The sequence below is a fragment of the Harpegnathos saltator genome, unplaced genomic scaffold, assembly GCF_003227715.2.
Source record: "Harpegnathos saltator strain DR-91 unplaced genomic scaffold, Hsal_v8.6 scaffold182, whole genome shotgun sequence".
NCBI classification, from domain to species: Eukaryota; Metazoa; Arthropoda; class Insecta; order Hymenoptera; family Formicidae; genus Harpegnathos; species Harpegnathos saltator.
In genome coordinates, this window is record NW_020229964.1 from 1,658,457 (window position 1) to 1,669,103 (window position 10,647).

General features: G+C 43.1%; 1 protein-coding gene across 1 annotated transcript; it reads left to right on the top strand.

Annotated features, from left to right (window-relative positions):
• The first annotated feature begins 5,488 nt into the window (after positions 1 to 5,488).
• LOC105182482 (homeobox protein Nkx-2.5) lies at positions 5,489 to 9,789 on the top strand. The gene is made up of 3 exons (XM_011139925.2): positions 5,489 to 6,432; positions 6,866 to 6,954; positions 8,171 to 9,789. The coding sequence occupies exons 1-3, from the start codon at positions 6,147 to 6,149 to the stop codon at positions 8,948 to 8,950; spliced, it is 1,155 nt and encodes a 384-aa protein (XP_011138227.1). The 5' UTR covers positions 5,489 to 6,146; the 3' UTR covers positions 8,951 to 9,789.
• Positions 9,790 to 10,647: the final 858 nt, after the last annotated feature.

Consider the following 10,647-nt stretch of genomic DNA (forward strand, 5'->3'; position numbering starts at 1 on the left):
ACGATTCGCCAGGATTCAACGGTTCACTCAATAAAAAGTTTGCTTTGTTCTTCAATAAATGTTGTCATTCGCATAATAAAAACAACAATACCGATCATGTTTACGTATTAAATGCTAATGGGCGATTACTTCGTCTCCAACGAGAACGCAATAAAGGCAAATTTAATGAAAAGATTGCAGCAAATTGTTGACCAGTCTGACATAAAAAAACCTTAGAAAGTTGAACGACCTTGATCAGCGCAAAACCCGAATGACAGTTTGCCGCGAGACAAGCATAAGCAGATTCGGGCAAGGAAAGGCTACTCGCGGGTCGATATCGAAATCGATGCGACCTGATCGATCGATCGAATGGTAGCCGAACGACGAGCAAGACACCGCAGAAAATCGATGCACTCGAATTGCGCCGCGCAAGTCGCCAAGTCGAGGTCACGGAAAGAGATCTCCTCCGGCACAATGTGGTGTCCGATTGCAAGGCGGGTCCGTTCGTGTTGACGCATAAAAGGGCCCTTTGTGCAGTCTTCTCGCATCCAAATAACTGCGTGCAGCCTCGGACGCCTTATCCGTGTACAGTTTATAGAAAAATCTCGCACGGTGGCGTGTAGCCCGCCGTACTCGTGGGGGGTCGTGGGGGGCCGCCCATGGCGAACTGTCTGCTCGTTTTCGAAATCTGCTTCTTTTCCTGCCTGCTTCGCGACGACCGGCACGCATCGTCGAACAGTGGATTGCGGTGGGACCTATAATGGGCCGGAAGGAAATCCCGCGAGTGGAAGTAGGAAGCCAATAGGTCTTGGAAACTTTGGTTTTAGTTCCAAGGTTGGTAGACTTTAAACTAACTTGGGTAACTTTGGATACGTGCCATAATTGATCAGCTGATCACGCTTGGACGTTCACGGCCATATACTATTTCTGTTTGCAAACTTGGTTTCAGCTAATAATTTTGTAATGTTAGACGTGTATTTGTAATATTGGATTTGTAATAGAATAATTTTGTAATTTTCGGATATTAGATTTTGTAATATTAGATTTTGTAACACTAGAGAAATCGATAGATTTTTTATTACTTTTATTATCTTGATGATTGACCAGCTGATTAATTACGGAACACGTTTAGTTGGTTTAAAGCCTACTAACCTTATAACTAAAACAAAAATTTCCGAAACTGATTTCGGAACAAGCTTAATATGATTTTCGATTCGTTGCGCGGACAGTTTAACAAAAAATATTTCAGAACTTTAAGAACAATTAATACTCATAAAATGGAGGGAAAAAATCCTAAAATAAATATGGATCGAAAAATTAATATTGTCAGAGTTATGAACATTTATTTTTTTTAATCAAAGTAAGTGACTTGCTCGCTTCTGATGTTTTTGTATTCTTTCATGTAATTTGTCTATTACCGGTGAAAAAAATATCTTTAAAGGAATCTTAAAAGAATCCCTAAAAATATCTCTTCGTTTTTTATTAGAATATAAATAAATATTTATTTTCTTCCCATTTATACACACGCTTCATCAAGCAATTGTTAGTCACATATCCTCGTAAACAATGAATAGTTGTAGAAAGCTATCACAAATTTTTCACAATAAGTAAAATTAACATCATATTATTCTAATCCAGAAATGGCAGAAATGTATTTCATGTATGGCCGTACGCCAGAAGCGAGCAAATCTCATTTCCTTTAATTAAAATAAATAATTGTTCATAACTCTGACAATATTTATTTTTCGACCCATGTTTGTTAAGAATATTTTCCTTCATTTTGCATACTATTTATCCTTGAAGTCTGAAACTCTTTTTTTAAACACCCTATATATAATATTAATATATATAATAAACATAAAAAAATGTTTGATTATTTAAAACAATTTTTCTTTTTATAAAATATAAACGATGAAAATTCTCGTGGAAGTTATGAAAATTCGGTCTGAACGATTAAGATTTCTGGTTGACTCGAATAGAATTCTAGTATTCTCAATCGAAATTTCTGAGTCGTTCATACTTCACCAGAAAATTTGTTCATTCGTTCAAACATTTTTCTTCGTGTGTATACAATATAATGCAATGAATAAAATATCATAAAATTGATGCTATCAGCTGATAATTGATTGACAATTGAACAATATTCTTTTTTCATTCTAACAGGAAATAAGCGTTCGTAGAAATATTCCTCGAGATTTTCGTTGAGGAAGTGTAGCTCTTTCTGCTAGATCGAAACGTCCGCTAAGAGTGATCTACGAAAACTGTCGTGTTACATCGGAACTGCGTTAAAGTGCTCCACGTGCTCGCGAATGTCAACGTGGAGCGTGGTGCATTTGAACTTACAGACTTGCAGAGCCGCAGACAAGGACTTCCCTACGTTTGTGAAGAAGTCAGCTCGACTCTGCGTTTCTACACTCTGGAGCATCGGAAGCGATTTTCGTCGTTTTCTCACGAGTGGTCCAGACAATTGCGTGTATCTGGATGTCTAGACGGTCGGCGGTTTCCTTTCGGACAGAAATCGCGTCGATCTGAGTCTTGGCCGCCGCTCGGAGCGACGATTGCCCCGACGGTGAGAGATCCTCCGAGCGGAATAAACTTTTCTGTCTCTCTCGAATAACCAACATCTCTTTTTTCGCACTTTGCTACTGTATATTTTTATTGTTAAAAAATATATAGTCTTATGCCCGATTACTCGCCAATGCGTTTTCTTAATTTATAAATTTCCATTCGAGGGATTCATAAAAAGCGCTGGCACATCGTGTGAGATACGAGTTAATTACAGAAAGTTTTATATTCATTCTCAATATATTAGGTGCGCAACTAAGTTTCCGGGTTTTTTTGATCAATGAAAAATGGAAAATTTCAAGAGAAATACAAAAAATGGTTTATTCAAAGTATCGTCCCTCGCTAGCTACATATTTTTGCCATCTCTCTGGCAATACATGAATACCGCGACGATAAAACGACGCGTCTTTGGACCGAAACTATTCATCCAACCAATTTTGCACTTCTTCGAAATTCGGAATCGATTCCGATCGAATTTATTCCGTTATTTCCTAGATTTCTATTGTCTTTTCTAGGGGAAACGGAATTATTCCGATCGGAATCAATTCCGACGAGTTCCACAATAGGTACCCAGGTCTGGCGAATACGGCGGGTGCGGTAACAGATCCCATTTCAGCGTTTTGATGGTGTCCTGGACGATGGAAGTGCGATGGCACGGAGCGTTGTCGTGCTGCAATATCACTCGTTCGTGTCTCGTGTCCCATTCTGGCCGTTTTTCGAGCAATTAATGGTTCAAATTGATCAGTTGTTGTCGGCGATGCCCATCGACAGTTTCGCCCGGCTTCTTTTCAGCAGCTCATAGTACACGATTCCTTTCTGCTCCCACCAAACGCAGAGCATTGTCTTCTTTCCGAAGCGATTTGGCCGTGCCGTCAATGTTGATACTTCGCCAGGTGAAAGCCACGATTTTTTGCGTTTGGGATTCTCGAAATATATCCACTTCTCATCGCCAGTAACAATTCGATGCAGGAAACTCTTTCTTTCATGTCGCAAAAGCAAAATTTCGGAAGTGACTCTTCGATTTTCCATCTGTCTCTCAGTCAACTCATGCGGCATCCATTTTCCTTCCTTTTGAATTTTTCCCACGGTATGTAAACGTTTGGAAATACCTTGGCGAGTCATGTTTAATGCCTCCGCAAGTTGATCTTGTGTTTGCGTATCATCTTCATCCAATAACGCTTGCAGATCGGCGTCCTCAATTGTTTTTGGTCTTCCGGAGCGCTCCTTGTCCTCAGTGTCGAAATCGCCACTTCTGAAGCGTTTAAACCAATCTTCACAGGTAGTTTTCGATGGTGCATGTGCGCCGTAGGCGCTCCTCAAGCAAACGACGTGCTTCAGCTGCACTTTTTTTCAAGTTAAAGCAGAAAAGCAAAGCTTCCCGCAAATGCTGTTTATTTGCCACAAAACTCGACATCTTCGTTGTTAGAAAAAATATTTTCGCATTGCGATATGTGTTGGTATTACGACTGGTTATTGTTAACAGATGTCCAAGCTATAAAAAAAAACACAACTTCAGACATGTATGGCGACTACACATGTCGTTAGCGCCATCCATGTGTGAAACTCGGAAACTTAGTTGCGCACCTAGTATATAGTATAATATGCAAAATTAGAAATTGGAGGAGATGTATGTGGTATCACTCTGAGCTCTTCCTCTTCTGTCATTTATATTTTCCATCGCGAGGAAAATTTTTATTTTACTCATCCGTGAAATGTATCGTCGTTGCTTCGATTTCTTCGCAGTTTCACTTCAGCGATGAATTCCGCTGCATTTCGAGATCACATACGGTCGTCGGAATGTGCAAGTGTACAAACTATCACCACTACACGTTGCAGCCAGGAAGAACGACGGTGATTAAGCGTGGGGAGACAACGAGAGGGGGAACATATTGCGCAAATGATCGTTTAATCGTTACTTTTAGAACCCGACTCGCAGCATGTCTGGATTGGTCGGGTTCTTCTCATATAGGCGGGCCTTTCGTATTCTCCTCCGCCTTACGTTACCGGCGGTTATGGCTGTCGCGACGCAAAAACATATTTTGCCGTCTTCCTCATCGTATTCGGCCACTTTCGATACCGATAATTATTATACGCCAAAGTCGTCGCTCGCTGCTTTTTATTTCTGCAATTTCTGTCAGCGTAGAACGTAGGTCGAGAATTTTTCAGCTTGCCATCCGTATGCGATTCGATCGATTGATCTTCATGATCAGCCGCGATTTAGATTGTTTTAGGATCTTTTGTGCAAAATAGTACATAAAATTCCTCCTTGCATCCGACATCTGTACGTGAATATTTAGAAAAATAATTTTAACAAATAGTACTTTCCCGTCTCTTTCCCCCTCCCCCTCTCTCTCTCTCTCTCTCTCTCTCTCTCTCATCCTCCTGTATTTTTTGATAATTGGAGTATATTTCAGAATTTTAATAGTAATTTGTTTGAAAATTGATTACTCGATTTACGACGGTTAGAAAATTTATTATCGTTCTGTTAACATTATTAGCGATAACAATCAATTGTAATTCATAGAAAGTTGACAATAGAATTCGAATTTCTCTGAAACATATCCTCATAGCAATGAAAGATCAAACTATCACACGTAGATTGTTCTGAAACACTCACGTGTAGAAGCAAACGAATGACAATAGAAAACTCGATGTTTGTAATGACTGACGAACTAAAATAAATCGCACAGAAGGCATTTGGCGCATTTCGAGTCAATTGCCTAGAAAAAAATGACGTCTCAAATATGCATCATTTCATATGGCGTTGAGATCATTGCTGATTGATTAGCATGAGTGCCCCCCCTGCCCCCTCCCCGCACTTCTTCCATAAAAATCGCGATGCTCTCGAAATCGGCGTAAAAACATGTGCGCGCGCGTCGGTGGCGGTAAAAATCCTCGGCCGCACACCGACGCACCCTCACGCTCGCAGCGGCGTATCGCCGTGACGTTCCTGTGCGACGGGACCAACACTTGACTCCCTTGCAAGACCAAGTCACATTATACGTCTGCCCTCCGACCCGACCACTCAACCGTGACCATCCCCTGAGACAAGGATCGCCAGTAGCATCGATAAACGACCGTGCGCTGTAATCCCGTTGGCCTTTTTTACAGCTCGCAAGGCTGTTCGCGCACCTATCGTTCAGCTCGTCCCGGTGACGTGTGCCTTTTGTTGTGCGTCGTTAGCGAGTTTCGCCGGTTAACAACGTCGTGAGTGAATTGCCGAGACTTTGTGAATCAAACAGTTGACACGATCACGCGAAACCAGGACTCTTATGGGCTTGGGTCCTCCCAATCCCATTCGCCGAGACGAAGATTATTGCGGACGAGCTCGTGATTTGTTGAACATTTATGGCATCGGTTAAATCTTGGGGATTAACAATCGAGTAGATGATCGAGACCTTGAATCGATCGGATCAGGATCTCCGATGGGACAACGAGTGCCAAGTGGAAGCGAAAGTTGGTCATCAGGTTTTCTTCAAAGTTAAGAAGCCTTTTAAGAAGAAGTGCGGGAGGAAGTGTATCGGTCATCGAGCGTTTATCAAATATTCATCTGGTGGACCTTGAAACGTCACGAGATCGAAGACCGAGAAGAATGCTTTAGAATGCTGTCCTCTTCGATATCGACTCCGTTCAGCGTTCGCGATATCCTCAACGAAGACCAGCAACTCGGCATCATGGATTGCTACCCGCATCACCAGAACCAGGCTCAGCAGCAACACGTGCACCAAGATTATTACCCATACAACGTGGTGCCTGAGAACAACTGGGAGATTGACAAATTTAAGGAGCAATCGATGCCCAGTTACCAGCATTACTCGGATCTCAATCATGTCCATCAGCTGAGTCAAGTGGTACCGCCTTACCAGGAGACTTCCATCACGGAGGACGGTAAGCAGTCAAGTATCTTTTGCTAATTTTATCGAGAATCCGGCCACTCTTGCTTCCCGTCTAATTAGTCGGTAACAATTTCACGAGGCAGAATCGTATCAAGTTGTGCGAGTTGCTTCAACCGAGTCGAATAGAGCAATAATTGTAGCGCGAGAAGTCGCTATCTCTTCACGATTTGTCAAAGTGTTTCTTCCTGATGTTACATAGTGATCATGTAATTTATAAGAAAGACGCTAATCGTCAAAGAGCGAATAAGCTCGACGAGAGAAAATGAATCTCGAGAGGAGCGAAGAAGCAGCACGCACTTTACATCGATCGAACATTGCCGGCAAAATATACCAGCTGTCATTATTGCTTTCCAAATTTTTGTTTTACAATACCGGAATTTACGACCATCGATAGAACGGAGAATTATTCTGACGACTGTTTTTAGGCAACATCGTGACATCTAGCAAGACGGAACTGCGCAAAAGCCAGTCTGGCAAGAGGACAAAACGGAAGCCCAGAGTGTTGTTCTCACAAGTGAGTTTTCACGCAACTATTTGCACCCTGTAGATGATTTTCGGAGTATGTTATTTAAACGCGCACATGCACTGCAAATCCGAATGTGTTATTTCGACGCGCATGAGCGTCGTAACTGGCTGAAGTTTTCTCTACGCGTTTCCATTCGTCTTAAATCGCGTCGATTCGTTTGGACGTCATTTAACGCGTTTGACTCGAGATGACAAAAAACGTGTGAGAAAAGCTTCAGCCAATTTTACACGCTTATAAATAACTTTATAAATATATATGATGATTTAATAACTAACTCAACTTAATATTTAACACGGCGACGTTTCGATTAATTTTGAGGCTTGACGATGAAAGGCATGTTTATTATTTATCATTTGTTATTTATAAATTATTTCAATCAAAATATTTCCCACCCCTTGCTGCAACCTTTTCCCATCTTTTCCACAGTAGAAAAAAGACAGCTTTAAAAGCAATCCGATCATCGTTGACCCTCGAAATTAATCAAAATACTTAATAATATGTCCGGTATCTTTTGGAAATGAGAAATTGTGAAGATTAATCAGATCAAACTGAGAAGAAAAGTCAAATATCATTTTGAAAAAGTTGTTAAGTTAATAATGATTAAAGTCAAATATCATTTTGTAATAGTTATTAATGATTAAAAATGATCATATCTAGAAGCTCTTTTAATTGATAACTTGAAAATTTGTGTAATTTGCAAAATGATAAAAAAGCCTTTTTTGTTCAGAATGACATAATAGACCGTCATATAATTATAGGTTAAGTCATTCTGAATAAAAAAGTCCTTTACCATTTTGCAAATGAGTAAGCAAATTTTCAAAGTATCAATTAAAAAATGTAGTCATTTTCAATCATTAATAACTCAACAACTGTTGCAATTTTTGCAAAATGGCATATGACTTTTTCTTCTCAGTTTGATCTGCTTAATCTTCACAATTTTTCGTGTTCGAAAGGACACCCTGTATATATATTAATAATTTAATAACTGAACCATATAAATAATAACTAAGAAAATAAATAAGCTTCGTGATAATATAACCAGCCGGATTTGCAATGTGATTGTCGCTCGACCAGAGATTTTCGTCAAAACAGTCTTATTTAGATGTTGATCAGAGCACCTGTGAGTATTATTCCCGTCAAAAAATATATCAAGTATTTAAAAAGCTACTTAAGAGGCATTTCAAGCGCCAGAGGTCGTTTCCAGACACAGGTTTACGAGCTGGAGCAGCGCTTCAAGCAGCAGAGATACCTGAGCGCGCCCGAGAGAGAAATGCTGGCTCAGAGTCTGAAGCTGACCAGCACGCAGGTGAAGATCTGGTTCCAGAACCGCCGGTACAAGAACAAGCGCGCCCGGATCGAGGACGCCGAGAAGCTGCAGGCGCAGAGCATGAAGAGCCAGCCCCTGAAGAAGATCTCCGTGCCGATCCTCATCAAGGACGGCAAGCCCAACGTGCAGGAGGCCTACAACGGGCCCTATTGGCCGAACAACATCCGCCCGGACCTGGCCGCTCCGATGCAGACGGACTTCAGGAGCAACGACATCCGCCTGAGTCCCGACTTCAGGTCCAACTCCACGAGCGAGATGCGAATCGACTCGAGCATCAGTCCGGAGTACAAGTCGGAACTGAGCTCGGAAATGGCCGGCAGGTCGAGTCTGAGCGACATGCTGGACAACAGGCAGCACGTCCTGAGCGCCGAGTACAGGAGCAACTTCGCGACGGAAGCCTCACCGAGCGTGCACGACTGCAACCGGCTGATCAAGACCGAGTACAAGGCGTGCGTGAGCGGCAACGAGGCGTTCCCCGAGCTAAAGCAAGTCCCGGCCGACAGCAAGCAGCTCGTCAGCGACAGGCGAATGCCCATGGATGTCTCCAACGGCGATTACAGCTTCTCCGGCTACCTCGGCCCGCCCAATTACCAGATGCAATACGTCAATTACATGGAACAGGTGCCCATGGAGCAGAACCTGCAGCGACTGTGGTAGGCGCGCCTCCACGCGGGGGCTCTCGTCAAGTTTCACCGGCTCGGTCGTGCTCTCATCGGCAAGCACGCGATTTACGATCGATCCTTAAGGTCGCCTCTTGAATTCTTTTGAGCAGCGCTGAACTTTGCACGTCTTCGATAAATATTGACCATTCATTACCGATCAGGTGCGGGAGGTTGATTGAACGGCGACGTTGACGGCAAAGAATGTCGTCTAAGAATGATTTACTTGTACCATTAAGTATTATAAGCGGCCATTTTGCGGCCGATACATGATCAAGATGGGCGATACCCGCTAATCTCATACTTTAAGTTTATTTAAAGAGGTATGCGCATAAATTGCTCGACACACTCAACCACTCGAAACAATGAAGAAAGCAGGGAACTTGATCCAGCGTGTATACTCTGTATGTTCACATAAATTCTTACGACACGTAAACGGTAAACCTTAAACGTTAAGAGAGCTGCTTAGGGCACAAGTTGGCGGTAGATTGGCAGCTGTTTTTTAGTCGGCTAAAATTTTCCCCCCAAAGTCGTAATGCGCCACGTAGAAGAGGGCGGAAGTCGCTTCAAGTGGTCTTTGCGGAAACACCGAGCGTTTTCCGTCTCGTTATGCGTGTCCCGAAAGTTTTTTTTTCCCCCCTCCTCCCCTCCGACTTTCAAGTGCGGACGCTAGTTGTGCAATAAATTAACTCTCGTCGAGACGCTATCGCGCCGAGTGAGCAGCGAAGTTTGCTAGCGCTGGAAGGAATATGTGAATTCGGTTTTCTATTAAACGCAATATCGAGCATAACAAGTGTCCCCTTTGTGTACGCATCTACCTTAAAGCAGTAATCACACTAGCGATCGCCGATTGGATTGCAATTGCGATTGGCGATTGCTTTCCAATCAATCAGGACAAAACAGGCATCGTTTGAGATTGGTGATTGCCGTTTAGACAATGCTCTATTTTAATCGCCAATCGCCAATCGCAGTCGCAATCCAATCGGCAATCGCTAGTGTGATTACGGCTTAAGACCGTTCTGGCTCGCGCTGGACATGAATCTCCGCATGTTACGCGCTTACGCAAAATTCATCCGTGGCTGCGGAATAAATCACGAGAATGACGACCGTTGCTAGTTAATTGAGCGCACATTCCTCCTCCGTCGGAGAACATCCTCGCGCGAGCACGAGCTGCCGATCGATATCGATCGATGCCCATCGGAAGGAAATCGACTTGGCCCGAGCCGGTCGAACACGCCCGTCGGGAGTTTGCGCTTCGATACGGAAATATGGCGAAATGGTGTTTATAAATAGGTGAGTTCTGACAGCTTGAGCGAAGCCATGGGCGCCTTTTAGGTTATCGCGCGAACACGACGGGTCATCTGGCAGTCAAGTGCTGCCCACATAGACGATTTACATCAGTGTAATCGTGTTCATGGTGCTACCGCTGCCATAAAGGGCCATGGGAACAAGCTGATAAAAATGTCACTGTTCATTTTATGTTTTAAGTCTCACGTGGCCGCGCCTTGTCCACATAAAGCTCGCGACATCGACGGGCCTCGAGGTGTAGATCGATTCGCACGATCGAAATCCTGTCATCGCGATCGTGTATCGTTTCTTCGGCAGAAGGATTCCCGTGCTGTTGNGGACCTGTCTTGGAAAAAGCAAGCGAGGAATCGCGGATGAGGACGACACTTTGGGAATACCTGTGGCTGT

Excerpts from the sequence above, each read along its gene's own strand:
- LOC105182482 (XM_011139925.2), top strand. The coding sequence starts at position 6,147 with ATGCTGTCCTCTTCGATATCGACTCCGTTCAGCGTTCGCGATATCCTC. Across the intron at positions 6,433-6,865 it reads GACTTCCATCACGGAGGACG|GCAACATCGTGACATCTAGC; the intron begins GTAAGCAGTCAA and ends GACTGTTTTTAG. Across the intron at positions 6,955-8,170 it reads CCAGAGTGTTGTTCTCACAA|ACACAGGTTTACGAGCTGGA; the intron begins GTGAGTTTTCAC and ends GGTCGTTTCCAG.